This window comes from Pteronotus mesoamericanus, unplaced genomic scaffold, assembly GCF_021234165.1.
Source record: "Pteronotus mesoamericanus isolate MK-2021 breed Mesoamerican mustached bat unplaced genomic scaffold, CSHL_Meso_final scaffold_371, whole genome shotgun sequence".
NCBI lineage: Eukaryota > Metazoa > Chordata > Mammalia > Chiroptera > Mormoopidae > Pteronotus > Pteronotus mesoamericanus.
Genome location: NW_026555314.1, coordinates 1,688,347 through 1,703,802, shown reverse-complemented (window position 1 = coordinate 1,703,802; position 15,456 = coordinate 1,688,347). Strand labels below are relative to the sequence as shown.

The following is a 15,456-nucleotide window of genomic DNA, read 5'->3' as shown; positions in this document are numbered from 1 at the left end:
TACACCGAAAGGTGGTGGGTTTGATCCCTGGTCGGGGCGCATATGGAAGGCAACCAATTGATGTTTCTCTCCCTCTCCCTTTCATTCTAGGATCAGTAAACATATTCGCTGGTGAGAATCTGTTAAAAAATACATGTAAGATGTGAGGCAATGTCAGAGTTAAAAATGCTCTAAGGAAGTGTTTAGGGAGGATGGTGCAGATGAGCCAAGTTCAAGTAGAAAGGATACCATAATAAAGGTGTAACTTCCAGAAAGATCAAACAAAAGATAAGGAAGGGAAGGGGAGAGCATAGAAAAAGCAGGATCAACATCATAAAAGAGCAGAAGTACATTCAAACAGTAGAAATCATTTCCGACCTCAATACTTGAAAGGAAGCTTGTCAAATTGGCTTTAAAAAGAACATCAATCTAATACTATGTACAAGATTTCTGGCAATGTGGCAAATTATCTTGAAAAATTAGAAACACTACTGGAGAGAAAATCTAAATCCATGAACTGACAAGAAAATAAGGTCTTAAAGACTAAAAAAATGAAATAAAAAATCTTAAGAACAACCAAGTTCCTATTTTGATGACATGGGAGACAAAAGACGGACCCAAGAAAGAGCCTGATGCCTTAGAGGAGCTTGTTAGCGGAGCCTGGTCTGCACTCAGGATGGGGCGCAATGGCAACAAAGCCATTCCTGAAAGACCAGGAACTTCCTGGATGCGAGGATCTGCCAAAAACCCATCACTCTTGCAGGTGAAATACTGAAAGCTGTGCCCCCCAGGTAAGGAGAGGGGTATGTATACATGGGCCTGCTTCACTTCTCTTCAGTACTCAGTACCAGAGGCCCAAGAAACAGTTTAAAAATCTAGAAGAAACAAAACTCAGAAGTGGCATTTGTGTACCTAAAAACCCAAAATAATTTATAAATGTGACATGTAGTCAAGGTTATAGGATATGGGTGAATATATAAAAGTCATGTGTGCGTGTCTATTTCACAACACAAAAGAAAGTGAAATTAAAACAGTACCATTTGCAACTGCAAACCAAAACATACCAAGAAATAAGTCTAATGAAAGATTCATAAGAAACATTGAAAGCTACAAATGTTGAAAGATCTAAACAGGGTAATGTATTCATGGACTGAAAGAAGATGTTTGTTCTCCCCAAACTGGTCTGTAGTTTCACTGCAAATGATCATCAAAATCCTAGAAGGATGTGTAATGGAATTGGCAAGTCCAAAATTTATATGGGAATGCAGAGGTGAAAATACAGCTATTTCCATCTTGAGGACCAGCAAACCTACATGTCAACACTTATCCTGAAACTACAGTAATTGAGACAATGTTGCTTACTGGTGCCAGGAAAGATGAATAAATAAATAACAAAGAGATAAAGTCCAGGAACCCACCCACAAACATAGAGACATGCAGGGCAGCAGGAGAAAGATGGGCTTTTCAATAATGGTATTGTGTCAACTGTATATCAGCACAGAAAAAAAGAAAAGAATCTTAACCACCTACCCCATATCTGACATAATCATTTCCAGGGGGACTGTAGAGCTGAACCACATCTTAAAAGTAAACTTTAAAGAATTTTAGAAGAAAGTACAGAAGAGAATGTCTTGATCTTAGGAAACAGACAAGGAAAGGGAAAAAATTAATTTGCACTATATGAAAGGAAGGCATGCTAAGTCCTGGGAAGATATTTACAATACAGTTAATAGTTTTCTGTGGTAAGAAAAAATTATTAAGGTATAATAATAATTATATGTAATATAGTTATATTCTATATATTATAATTTTCATCATAAAGCTAAAATGAGTGTAAACCAGTGATTTTCAACCGGTGTGCCCCAAGAATTTTTAGAACATGTAATACCTGACTATTCAGTCAGGGGCACTGACCTCCTTTCCCTTATGTCAAATTAAAAAATGACAGCAGCTGATACAACATTAGCTGTCTGGCGTGAATGAATCAAAATTATACCTATTTTTGGTCAGATCAGGAAAAAATATTTTGGCGTGCCACACAATTTTAGTAATTAGTTTATGTGTGCCCTGAGATGAAAAAGTTGAAAATCACTGGTCTAAACATCTAAGGAAGAAATAATGACAATGTTACCTCTCAGAAAATAGAACACTTCCCAATTCATTTTTTATGAAGGCAGCATAGCCCTGATATTAAGACAAAGACATTCCAAGAAAATAAAATTATAGAGCAATATCCCTTTCATGGATATAGAAAGACTGGATGGGAAATTGAACTGTTTCACAGATAATAAAATTGTCTACAGAATCCTAAGGAATGTACAGAAAAGATCAAAGAATGGTAAGGAAGTGTGGGGTTACCACACTATAAAAGGTTACTATACAAAAATCAGTGTTTTTCTATATGCTAGCAATGAACAGTTGGAAGATGAAATTTTAAAAAATCTGTACCGCCCTGCCTGGTACTTGGGTGGGCGCCATCTCAGAAAGCGAACAGCCAGGGGTTAGATTCCAGGTCCCAGCACGTGCCTGGGTTGCGGGTTTGCGTTTCGGGGCGCGGGGGCGGGGCAAGCACAGGAGGGAACCACTTGCTTTTCTCCCTCTTTCCCTCTCTCTAAAAATAGATAAATAAAATCTTTAAAAATCTACACCGTTTACAATAGCATCCAAAAACATCAAATACCTAGGGATAAATGTAAAAATGCACAAGTCTTCTACACTAAAAAATACAAACCATTCCTGAGGGAAATTAAAAAATGGAGAGCGACATCGTGTTAGAAGATTCGAAAACGTATATTATCCGCAAACTGGCCTCTAAATTGAGTATAATCAAAATCCCAGTCTGTTTTATGGAAAGGGACAGGCTGAGTCTAAAATGCCTATGAAAATTCAAAGAGATGCTCTCATCATAAACCCAAGTACGTACCGATAGATGAATGGAAAAACAAAATATTTACATCAATTAAAAAAGTATTTGGAGTATAAGAATGTCTTTATGACTTCCAGGCAAAAATGGATTTCTTCAGGACACTGCACAATTCTTAAATTTGATAAAATTTGAAACACAGCATTCTATAAAAAAAAAAAAACCCAAAAAGAGAATACAAATCAGTAAGAAAATGATTGCTTAAAGGCCACAGCAAAAACACCTGTGTGTACAAGGCAATCATAGAACAATTTCACTACTAAAAAAAAAAAAGAAAAGAAATAAAATTAGAGCAGTATTTGAATCAGACAAAATGGAACCAAGGCTCATCATTGCCACTGAACAGAACACTTCACATAAACAAAAAAGACGATGCCCCGGGACGACCGCAGTCGCGAACACGGACGTGGAAGCCCACGCGGAGCACCCAGCTCGGGAGCACCGACAGGCGGACGCCGCGGGGGTCTCGAGCGACCGCTGCACCACAGGGCTAACGGACGAAGACCACCAAGCAGACCTCACCGACCAGCTCCCTCCCCAATTTCCGCCACGGCCCCAGGCTCACTAGCAGGTGGAAGAAAAAGAAAAAAGGGCAAGTTTAACAATAAGATTCAGACCAACTTCCCAGCGGGCCCCAGGGCAGCAGCGCGGGCCGTACGCACTAAAGGGGCCTCCCCGCCAGGCCGCCCGGCCGCGTCCGGGAGCGAGCGCCCGGCGAAGGCGCGCCCCACCCACGCCAGAGGCCCCGGGCCGGCCGCCCCCTTGCTGCGCGGCGCCCGCCACAGCCTCTCGAGACGTAAAGTCCACCTGGAAGGCCCCGCGCTCCCTGAGGACGACCGACGCATTAGAACCGGCCGCCAGGCCCTGAGAGACTCACGACCCCCCCCTCAGGCGTCTCCCCTTGACTCCCCTCCAGACACCCAGAAATGACACGGGAGACAGAGGTGCAGGCGACCGTGGCCGACGTGATGAGTCCTAGGAGGGCAGCAACCCGCGCGCGCGCAGCTCGAGCAGCGGGGACAGCGTGTAGCGCAGGCGGCGGAAGGCGGACTCCGAGACGAGGCGCCGAAGCGCGCGGCGGAAGGCTCCGGGGTTGACCAGCACCAGGTAGAGCAGCGCCAGCGCCAGAAAGCCGAGCGGGAGCAGCAGCAGCAGCACGTGCAGCGCGCTCAGCGTCCACAACCTGCGGACCGAAGGACGCACGGACGGACAAACCGGCCGCATCCCGCAGGGTAGGTGTGCGGGCGGGCTGAGGGGGCCGACCCGAGCCCGGCGTTCCCGCCGCCGCCGCCCCTCTGCTCACTTGACGCCCGTCGCGCCCGCGCCACAGAACAGCCGCTTCTTCTGAGGGGAGAGGAGTGGCGTCCAGCTCTGCGCCCGCCGCGGGAGAGCGGCGCGGTGCCCCGCGGAAGGGGCGGGAGTCGGGGGGGACCAGTCCCCCGCGAAGCTGGGGTCCTTGTAGGGGCGGGCCCGTCGAACGGGGGGTTCCTCGCGGGGCGGCGGAACCCCCTGGGTGTGAGGTGGACCGCAGATCTGGCGGGGGGCGAGCCGCGGTGGCGGCGGCCCTGACTCCAGCCCTCCCCGCCCGAGTACGCGCTCACACACTCGGCCTTGGCCACCTCCTCCATGAGGGACCCCGCGCAATCCTGCACCCGGCGTGGCTGAGAGTTGCAACTGCGGGAACAGGCGTCGATAAGGCCCATCGGCCCCGGCCACAGTCGCCCCGCCACACCCAACAGTCCTCATCCCTTACAGTTCCGGGCTGCCTCGCGAGGCATCCAGCGCAGCCGCCGCCTCCATCACTTTCCCCTGCAGCTCCTGCAGGGGTGGGAGTGAGGTCTCCGGCCAGTGCGTCTGGGCCAGGCGTCGGTGGAGTAGGGACGGAGCGGGAGGCGGGCCGCCGCCGCTCTGGGGAGGAGGGAGAGAGGCCGCAGGGGACTCAGAGGTGAGTGGCTCTCAAGGTAGAGGGGGCGGCACCTGCAGGACTCCGCTCTGCTCCTGGAAGCTGGCCCAGGCCTCCTCCGTCCGCTGTGCGCCCTAGGGTGCGGGGAGCCTCGATTAGACTCAGGGAGGACATTCCCACCGCCGGCCACCCCCCTGCACCGGCCCAGCCTCCACCCACACCCGAAGCCAGCCCAGCCCCTCAGACCCGGCTCCGCCCTCACCTGCCGCAGGCCCTCCGCCTGCATCGCGTGCTTGGCCTCCAGCAACTCCAGTTGTTTCTTTCATTGGATCCGAGGATTGTCAGGAGCCCAGCCGCCCAGTATCCCGCCGCGCCTCAGGGCCGCGCCCCTGGCCGTCAGGACCCCACCCCACCCCAGCTCCCCGTCACGGCCCCGCCCGCGTCGCTGCTCCAGCCCTCAGGGCCCTGCCAAGCACCTGCAACGCTAGCAGTTGGGTCCCGAGTTGCTGCTCCGCGCGCTGCCGGCTCAGTTGGTCCCTTCCGTAGTAAAATAGCTGGGGGTGGAGCTTTGTGAGGGCGGGGTTTGCGAGGGACGTACTGGGAGGGGGGTACAGGACAGAAACAGGGACGGGGACCTGAGTGGAACCTCCTAGGGGAAGGAAGAAATGGCCTTTCCTGAACGTACCTGACTTGACAGCTCTTCCCACTGCTCCTGCAGCTGCCGGCTACGTTGCTCCTGCGGACAGAATCGAGGGAGCGTCCGAGCCTATCCGAAGGGTTGCCCCCTCCGCCGCCCTCGCCGCCTTCCCCGCCCCACCCACGACCCCGCCCTCTCCAGGGCTGGTCCTCCCCACCCGCACCGCCCGGAGGCACCGCCCCGTTCAGGGCCCTGTCCCCACCACGTCCCGCTTGCGCCGCTCCGCTGCCTCCAGCAGCACGCGCGCCCTCTCCGCGCGCTCCCGCGCTGCCTCGCGCGCCTCCCCCCGCAGCGCCCGCGTCGCCTGGCTTCGCCTCCGCTGCAGGCTGCAGAGGGAAAACGGAGGCTCCCGCGGCCCGAGGGAAGACCCAGCCATGAGTAGGGCGAGGAAGCCCACGTCGGGTCGCCGCGCGCCGACTCCACCCTCCTCCCCTCAGGAGCGTCCCCTGAATAGATCGCCCCGGTCCCAACAACCTAAAGCAGAGGTTCGGGCCGGGCAGGGCATAGTGGCCGACGGGTCGGCCGGGACGCTACACGAAGCCCCGGGTGCGGCCGCCCGCAGGACCGAGTGGAGTCGCGCTCCCCGCACACCTGCGCTCGCGCTCGCGCAGGTCCTGCAGGCGCCCGGTGAGGCTCTCGCTCTCGGCCTCGAGCCCGCGCACCAGCTCCTCCAGCTCCTGCTTCCTCAGGCGCCCGTCGCGGTTGTCCTTCTGCAGCTGCAGCATGAGCTCTTGCGCCTCGGACATGGCTCCCGCGACTCTGCCCCGCCGCCGCCGCCGCCGGTCTCGGGGACCGGCGCCCGCGTGCGTCACAATGAGCGGTAGGGGGCGCCTCGGCGCAGGGCCCTTTTAGGAAGAAGCTTCCCGTAGATTTTCCTTCATCTGTCCTGGGACCACTAGGGCACATACTCCTTCCTTTGACAGCCACCAGCCAATGGGAACGGAACCGATAGGGAGGGACGGGACGGGGCGGAGGCTGGGAGGGCTCGCCACTGACAAATGGTGCTGGGAAAAGTAGCTCATGATAAAAAGAGAAATAGAAGTAGATCTCTACTTCACATGCTAAAACGTAACCCCAGGAGGATCAAAGACTTACATGGAGAAGGCTTGTGACTTTGGTGTGATGAAAGATTTCTTAAGCAAGACAGAGCAAGCAGTCTTTGAGAGAGAAAGTGAATGAATTTGATTATATAAAGTTTAGGGATTTTTGCTTATCAAAAGACACCTGGTGACAGCAACGTCCTCTATCTTGATTGAAGGTCGAGTACCTGAGTGCATCCCACAGAACACTATGTAATTATATCTTACTTAAAAACAGTACACTTGGAACAAAAAGATAGGAAGGGCAAATGTAATAAATGGGTGACAGAATGGGAAGAGAGGGAGAGAGAGAACCATCGGTGTGTGGTTGCCTCACATGTGCCCTGACTGGGAATCAAACCAGCGACCCTTTCGTTCATCGGCCGGCACTCAGTCCACTGAGCCACACCAGCCAGGGGCAAGGTTTCTTACAGTAGATTGAAAACGACCATACATTTTCTGCAGTCCTGCCATCAGAAGGTGGACCCTGTTTCCCAGCCCGTTGGTCTGGGCTCACCCTCGTGTCTTGCTCTGACCATTAGGAAGCAGAAGTGATTTGTGAGGCTGGGCCTTAGAGCCCTTCAGCCCCTCTTTTCCTCTTAGAACCAAGGGAAGAAGCCTGGTGGGCTGGCAGCTGGCTCTGACCACACAGCCCTGGACAGTCCTGCGATGACTGTAGACCGCAGGCAAGAGCTGCAGAACTGCCCAACCGAGCCTGGCCCAGCCTGACCCATGTTGCTGACCCAGGAGAGTAAAGAGCACATAAAATGGCTCTTGTCTTACACCACTGAGTTTAGGGGGTGCTGTGTTTTGTCTGCAGCAAAAGTCTGGTACTCATATGAATGGGACACCCGGCAGAAAGCAGGCCACTGGGGGCAGGATAACTTTATTCCTGGCGTCTCGCATTGGAATCCATCCCCAGAGGTCAAAAGTAAACCCAAGGTGGCACAGGGATAAGGATGGAGGTGGTTAGGTGCTGCACGTTCTCAATGTCCATCTCTCCAGGCACGATTCAATGAACTCCTTCAATCCTTAAATCCCCAAGGATGTGGCACATAGGCCCTCAGTTTACAGAGGGACATGAGTGTGCGTGCGTCCCCAGAGGCCCACCACCCTTGAATTGAAACTCACATTGATCTGAATCCAGAGACCTACATCTGATGCTCATTTTTCCCAACCATCGAGCACCCGTACATCATCCCTGGAGTCTGCACTAATTCAAGGTCCCCATGGATTTCATTCCCACGGACAGGCTGTAATATGGACCACCCTCAGCAGGACAGGTTTTCTGGGGGAAGTGTCTGCTTGTTGCTGTTGCTCCTTCCAGTTGGGCAGGGAGCAGGTACTATTCTTCATCAGCACAGGGCCACTTAGGATCAATCATTTCTCATCCAGATAAACTGTAGAGCTGCCCTGTCAAATTTCTCAAGTACTTGTTGGCAACTGTATCAGAATTGCAAAATATCCCTTATGTTAAGTTAGTCTATTAGAAAGGAAGAATAGCCCTGGCTGGGGTGGCTCAGCGGGTCGGGTGCTGGCCTGCGACCCAGAGGGTTGCCGGTTTGATTCCCAGTCGGAGCACATGCCTGCATTGCAGGCTGGGTCCCTGGTGGGAGCGCGTGAGAGGCAGCCACACATTGGTGTTTCTTTCTCCCTCCCTTCCCCTCTCTCTAAAAGTAAATAAATAGATATTTTGAAAAAATAAAATAAAAAGGAAAAAGGGACACTTTCCACTCTTCAGTGATCTGCTGGGGGAACAAGCATTTCTGTCCAATCCTACAAATCTTATTTCAACTTTCGTCACTTTGAAACAGACTCAGTTCATTTCTAAAGGTCATACAGCTGTGGAGGATGAGCTGATGGGTGCTTCTGGGGATGCCCACAGGGTAGGGGTGTCCCTTGGGGCAGCCTAGCTCCTCCCCACCCACCCCTACACCCCCATCTGGACAGGGAAAATCTCTGCAGCCGCTGTGCTAATTGTGCTGCTGTGAAACCTGAGCTGCCTCCCCTCAGTGGCCTGGAGGTGAAGGGGATGAGGTGTGGGTGACAGTAGTCATGGAAACAAACAGTCCTGGCCTTAGTGGCTTCAAGCCCTGCCAGGGAGCAGCCACTGGGGTCTGATTCCTGCAGCAGCCCTGCCTTTGCTTCCCCACATCCCATCCACCCACCCCCACAACAGCACTTGCCTTTCTTCCCCGTCAGCCTGTGTGGCCCAGTTCTGCCCCTTCTTCAGGACTCTAGTTCAATGTCCTCCTCTCCCAGGCTGGGTTGTGCAATGTCTTCTCCCCGTGTGACCATGTCAGCTTCCCAGGCATCCATTAGGGAGATACCGGCCTGACTCAGGCCATCCCACTGCAGGCCACTCAGAATAAGGAAGCGGGGGGAGTGTCAGCTGAATGACCCCCCTGCACCACCCTAGAGATTTCTTAATGTCTTGGTACTTTTGAAATTAGTTGATTATAAATAAATAGCCTACCACAGATAGGTAGCTTTGTCCCCAACTTTTATGAATTTTAAAATTTTAATTTAAGAAAATGTTCAAACTTATAGAGAAGGTGAGAGATTTAGAGTGAACCCCTGTAAAGCCAGCACCTTGGTCCCACATTTGTGGGTCCCCGACTTCCTGGCACATCCCCCAGCCCTCCGCCCCGCGGGCAGCTGCGGAGTCCATCCAGGCACAAGGCCATGCACTCCCCGGTCTTTGTGGCAGAATGCAGTAATTTCATGTTTATTGCAGTCTTGTGAGAACATCTATATGATGCTCTGTTGAATAAAAGAACAATTATAAAATCTGTACCTCTTGTGTAGAACCCCCTTTTTTTTGTATTTGAAATTTAAATTCTGTACAATAGAAAAATATTTAATTAGCATATCAAATAATAGAGATGCTGCCACATAAGCAACTATTTGATCAAAAGGGTTACGTGGCTTTAAGCAACAACAAAAACCCATTCACTTAAAGAATAAAATCCAAAGTCCCAACTTCTTTCGCATGGCATGCGAAGCCCCCCAATGTTTGGTCCTGCCCCGCTCCTAGCCTCTTGCTGTTTTTCCCCTATAACCAAAGTGAACTCCATTTTAATTCCCTATACAAATAAATCACAGTTTAATGCCTCAGTGCTCTTCATATGCCGGTCTGCATGCATGGGACAGCCCTCCCTTGAATCATTGCTTGGTCTTCACTTTTCCTGACCTTGGTCTTTGTGGTCCTACTTGACCAATTTCTGTCATAGCTCTTCCTCACGTAGAACCCTTTGTTTAAGATTTTATTTTTAGAGAGAGGGGAAGGGAGGGAAACATCAATCATTTGCCTCTTGCACACCCCAACAGGGACCTGGCCTGCAACCCAAGCATGTGCCCTGCTGGGCATGTGCGCTGACCAGGGATCGAACCAGCAACCTCCCGGTTCAGAAGCCAGCGCGAGCCCATTTTTACTGTTAGAGACTCAGTGACGGAGCAGCCACTCCTGAAGATCAGATGAAGGGCTTTCCTACACTCTCCTTTGTGTGTACCTGGGTTTCCCAGCAGACAGGATGCCCCTTCTGAGGGAGCCAACCCTCTCTTCAGCTCATCCTGCCCGGGAACGCCACGGGGACTCTCCTGAAGCCAGGCTCACTCTGGGGAGATGGAGAGATAGTCCCAACACCGAGGGTCACCTAAGGGAGGAAGGAACCCCCCCCCCGCGTTAAAAGTCCCCTCCCTGCCCTGGAGTCTCTCCCCTACTCAAATGGGGTGAGGCAAAAACCAATGGAGCAGCAAAGCTTCCTTTAGTCTCAGCCCCTCAGGCAAGTCAATTCTTGGTTCTCCCTGCGCCACCCGCTGGCTGCACTCAGCAAGGTAACCCGTGACCTTCATTCTCCATACACGAGGTCCCCAGCGAGACTGTATGAGCCATCTCAGCCTGAGTGACCGTCTTCCCCAGCTAGCCACTCAGTGGCCTCCCCCTTCGGTGCACAGTACATGCAGGTTAGGACAGGAGGGGTCCTGCCCGCTCCCAGGTGGCATCTTCCTCCCCCAGGCCCTGGGCTGCAGGGCCAAATCTGGCCTGTGTTAGTTGACTGGACAGCATAGGTGGGATGCTTGGGCCACTGAAGCCTAGGTCTCACATGTCCAAATGTTCTGATTCTAGAAAGGTTGTCAGTGCAGGTATGCATGTTACTGAACAGCCCCCCAGAGGCAGAACCACCACCGGTAACACTCTGCAGCGCCTCTGAGAGCTTTCAATAGCATGCTGTGGCTCTTACCAGGTTTTGAGAAGGAGCCATCAAAAGCCCCCTCTACGGCCCCTGCCCAGTGGCTCCGTGGGTTGGGCATCATTCCGCAAAGCAAGACGCTGCTGGTTGATTCCAGGTCGGGGCACGTGCTTGGGTTGTTAGGTTCAACCCTGGTTGGGCACATGCAAGCAGCAACTGATCAATATTTCTCTCCCTCTTTCCCCTCTCTAAAAATGAATTAAAATTTTCATTAAAAAGACCCATCATCTACTTTTGCTGTACAGTTTAGAAAATGTCCTCACAGAAAGGCCTGTGGGAAACAGTTCTTGAAACATTTGGCATCAGGGATACTTCTTCCGGCCTGATGATAGGAACGGCTTTTTTTTTTGACAGCAGGGCACACAGAGCCAACTGTGACACTCAATCACAATTTTTGGTCGCATGGCAGCAGAGTAATTTTTTCCTACGGCTGCTCCTTTTTTTTGGTCCAAACATTCTCCACTACATAGGAGTTGGTAGAAGCCAATCTCCTCAAATGGCTTTTGGAAAGAACCATGTTTTAAACAAAACACTTTATGAAAGGAAACAGTGTTTACAACTTTAACCTAAGAATGGCTCCTGATCCTCATCCTGGCTTGGGCTCAAGCTGCAATAGAGTATTTCATCTCACCTTTCACCCTTCTCTTGACTATTCTTCAAGGCGCTGGTGCTAAGCTCCAGGCAAGTCTGGCATAAAGCCCTCGCCACGGTCCCTTCTGTTAGAAGCACCATGGCTAGCTCAGCACTAGTGAAAGCCACGGCTCCCCTCCCTCCATGGGGTCAGGCCTACGCTGACTGCCCTCCAGGCCCCATCCCCACTCCTCCTCCTCCTCCTCATCTTCAAACATCCTGGGATCCCCTCCTGGCGACTGGAAGGAACAGTCCTCCCGGAAATGACTGTCCCCGGAGACATTATTCTCTTTTCCTCCTCCCATCATTCTCGACCCCAAGGCCAAGCAGGAAGCATCAGTGGACATGAAAGCTGCCACCCTGCCCCAGCTCAACTCTGCTGCTCCAGCAGGAGGTCCTGGGCACAAGCCACATATCCCCTCACCCAGGCACCGAGTCCACACCCCATCTCCACATCCACTACTCCCTACAGTGCATCAGCCAACTGAGGCCAACACTGCCCAAGATGCCACCCCCAGATGGCTGGTTCCTGGGCCAGTGCCCCACCCTGGGAGGCACACTCTACCAAGTGAGGTCCCATAGCCCCATCTGAAACTTGCCTTTAGGATGGTGATGGGCAGGTGCCCATCCAGCTCCCACCCTCCCTGGGTCTTGGAAGTGCTAGACAGAGAAAGGAAAGCAGTTTGCCATTTTCAGCAAGAAGAGCCACAGTACAGAGAGGCCCAACCAAAGAGTTTTCAATCAAGCTTTTAATGAAAAGATCATAAAATAACAGTTTCTCATCACTGTACATTAAGACTGCACGCTTCTGAATGGAGAGATCAGTCGTCGGTGAATTGCTTTTCTATGACACTTGAGGGCTGCGTACTTGCAGCTCTGACCTGAATTAATCCAAACTCTCAAGGAAAGTGAACTCAATGTGATGACTGACAGCGGCGGTGGCCAGTACAGGAGTGCGATCACAGTGTCCCTCCCCCTTTCCGGGAAGGACATAAAGTAGGACATGATCCCTCTTCCAGTTCCAATTAAACAAAACTATAACCCCATCCCTCCCCCTCCCCCTCGAGGTATTTATGAATGGGCCAGTGCCCAACCTGGGTCCCCCAAGGGGGGAGGGGGAAAGCAAGTGATGGGTAGGGTACAGAGAGACTCCCCTCAGCACCTGGCCCCACGGGGCCCCGCCAAGTGGAGGGGGGGGAGCCCTGGGGATCCTCCCTGCCCCGAGTGAGGTCTGTTATGCAGCATTTTTGAGGTCAATAAATTACAGCAATAAATAGCAAGGTGAGGTAGGGGGAGGGGTTCCCGGTAGAAAACTGAAGTGGGGTGACTGAAGCTGGGGGATACTGGGCAGCCTCAATTCCCACAGTGCACACCCACCCCCTGATTTGGAATGTCAGACTGAGGCTCTGGTTAGGTCCCTCTCCATCCCCTCACTCCTGGCATCGGATTCACAGGTTCAAGAACTCTGCCCCAACGCGACTCTGGGGAAGAGCAAGGGCCTTGGTCCCTTCATGGGGCATGGCAGGGCTGAGACCCCTCATTCGTTCTCCTAAGGCCTGGCGCCTCTGCTTTTGTCCCCTGAGCCAAGGGGAAAGCACAGATGCAGTGACCTCTTCCCTGAGCCCTGCCCTCCCGGCTGCCCAGGCCTCACCCCAACTCAGGATGGCTGTGGGGAGGGCGGCTGGGGTCTGCCCGCCCAGCCAGCCAGCCCAGATCGCACTCCTGCACTTGGTCAAGTCCAGTGAATACTGACGGGGTGGGGGCAGGGGACAGCCCAGCGCCCCCAAATGGTGGCTAACAGGAAAGGACACACACAGCTGCGTGAGGTTCTGGAAGTCAGTCCGGGTCCGGATTGTTCATTTCACAGGCTGAGGTGTATGGCTATGCTGCGAGTCTCTGAGATTCTTATTTACTTAAAGGTTCATCTTTTCTTTTTTGCAATCCTGGACGAGCCCTTGCGGTGGCTCGGTCTGGCAGGAGCGTGCGGTAGCAGAGCCCGGCCTGCCCCTCGCTCGCCCCAAGTCTGAGAAATAAATACATTCATCACTGCACAAACATATTGATACAAAAACAACACTGTTCAGAGTGTTTGCACCGTCTGTGTTGGTAAGGACCAGCCCAGTAAGCCCCTCAACTGCTGGCCGGAGGTGGGGGGGTGGGGTCCCCAGGGACAGGGACTAGCCAGAATCAATGGACGTGCAAAGGTCCTGGCTTTTTGGCTTCAGAGGGACCCTCACATCAACCCACCCCAGGATCTCGGGCAGAGCAGCATGTGGGGAGGCTCACCGCCATCCCGAGGCCCAAGCCCAGATTTGGGTCCAGTGGTCAGAGCCACCGGCCACCCCTGCTGCGCCAGTTGGCCAGGACTGCCAGGAGGCCTGGGGGCCAGTCAGCACTGGCCCAAGCTCTTTGGTGGCCAGCGGGGCTTGGAAAGGCGGCTCCGGTGAACCTGGGGCCTCCACACCTGTCCAGGGCCCATAGCTGCCCCTCTGCCTGGGAGCTCCAGCGGAAGGTGGGGACTCACTGGGACTGGCCTTACAGCTGCTGAGGTCTGAAACTGTAAAAGTTTATGTAAACAATGAGATAAATATATTAGTATCTTTTTTTTCTGAGCCCGCTGAGGTTCCATACTCATTCAAAATGTGCTTTGGTTTAAAAAATAGGTTTGTGAATTTGGGTATGAGCTTTTTTTTTCTTTTTTCTTTTTGTTGTTGTTTATCCTCCTTCCTACATGACATCTGCTATTTTCTGTTTCCTGTTTCTCCGAAACATTCAGAAATTAAGTGACTAAAGCAGAGAACTGTAAGCCGCCCTGGGCCTCCAACGGCCTAATTCCTTGTGAGGCTCTTTACGCATCTCCACGCACACACTCGCAAGCACACTCCACGTGAATCCAAGGAGAAAGAAAACAAAACCAAGTGTTGCGTCACCCCCGCCCCCCCCACAAACCCTTAAAATCTTAAATAGGAAACTAGTGTTTTGCTTTCTTGTTAAAATACAGAAAAGGCTCGATACAATACTCAGGTGGGTACAATACTATGTCGCACGAACATCGTTGAGTGAGGGGCCTTTGCGCCCAGTCCCTGAAGCTCTGCAAATGAATCACCTACTTTCACAAGACACCTCATGTTTGCGGCTGCCCACAGCTCGGGAGGCCACACACAGGCCGGGCGTGTGCACACCTCCCGTGCAGTACAGACTTTGTGTCATGTGGCTTAAGTGCTGATGGAGTGGGGTGGGGGTAGGGAGAGTGGGGGGCCTGCGGCAGGCCCTGCCCCTCACTGACCTGCTGGAACAAGAGCCGCTGAGCCCAGTCCTCCTCTTCCCACCCAAAGGGAAGAAGAGCGGCTCCAGGCTAGGGGCGCCACATGAGGGCTCACTCAGGAGCCCTCACTCCCGAACACACCGTTCACCACTCAGGTCCCTGAACTCAGGCTCTGTTTTTAGCTGGAGGGTCTCTGGAAGGGTGAGGGGTAGGGATAGGGGATGACTCCAGAATTTTTTGGTCTGAACTTAAAGTAGAAAGAAAAAAAAAAAAGCAAAAACACTAAGCAAAATGAAGAAGATAAAGCCGCTGGCCCAGTACTGTGGCTCCAGTCGGCTGAGGACAGTGGAGCCAACTTCAGCAACCTCAGCCTGGCCTTTTGAGCCAGGCTCTGGCCCCATGGAGGTGTCTGAGGCCAGCAGAGAAAACCCAAGGTGAGGGGCATGAGGGGCGAGGCAGGGCTGAGCCAACAGGTGGCAGCCAGCCTTGGGACAGAGTGAGTGGGCCAGGACTGCTTAGAACGAGGCCCACACAGGGCAGGGCCCCGCCCTGTCCCCCAGGGGGTCCGTTAGCACTTTGGTCAGCCCTTCCCCACACCTGCATCCTGGTAGCACCTACTCGCAATGGCTAGACAGGGCTGCTGCTTTCCCAAGCTCGGCTCTTGCAGGCCCAGGGACAGGATGGAGGGGGGGCTCACTTCCACCTCATCCTGGTCCTGGCAGGGAGC

At 52.8% G+C, this 15,456-nt stretch overlaps 1 protein-coding gene across 1 annotated transcript; it reads right to left on the bottom strand.

Annotated features, from left to right (window-relative positions):
• Positions 1-3,877: 3,877 nt before the first annotated feature.
• On the bottom strand, positions 3,878-6,254 carry TMEM191C (transmembrane protein 191C). The gene is made up of 10 exons (XM_054592724.1): positions 6,094-6,254; positions 5,705-5,828; positions 5,491-5,541; positions 5,282-5,359; positions 5,068-5,124; positions 4,880-4,939; positions 4,656-4,720; positions 4,504-4,576; positions 4,206-4,246; positions 3,878-4,085 (listed from the first exon to the last, which is right to left on the bottom strand). The coding sequence occupies exons 1-10, from the start codon at positions 6,246-6,248 to the stop codon at positions 3,878-3,880; spliced, it is 912 nt and encodes a 303-aa protein (XP_054448699.1). The 5' UTR covers positions 6,249-6,254.
• Positions 6,255-15,456: the final 9,202 nt, after the last annotated feature.

Coding starts and splice junctions, on each gene's coding strand:
- TMEM191C (XM_054592724.1), bottom strand. CDS start 6,248: ATGTCCGAGGCGCAAGAGCTCATGCTGCAGCTGCAGAAGGACAACCGC. Junction 4,721..4,879: donor AGCAGAGCGGAGTCCTGCAG/GTGCCGCCCCCT, acceptor CCACCCCTGCAG/GAGCTGCAGGGGAAAGTGAT. Junction 4,577..4,655: donor TCGCGAGGCAGCCCGGAACT/GTAAGGGATGAG, acceptor CTGTTCCCGCAG/TTGCAACTCTCAGCCACGCC.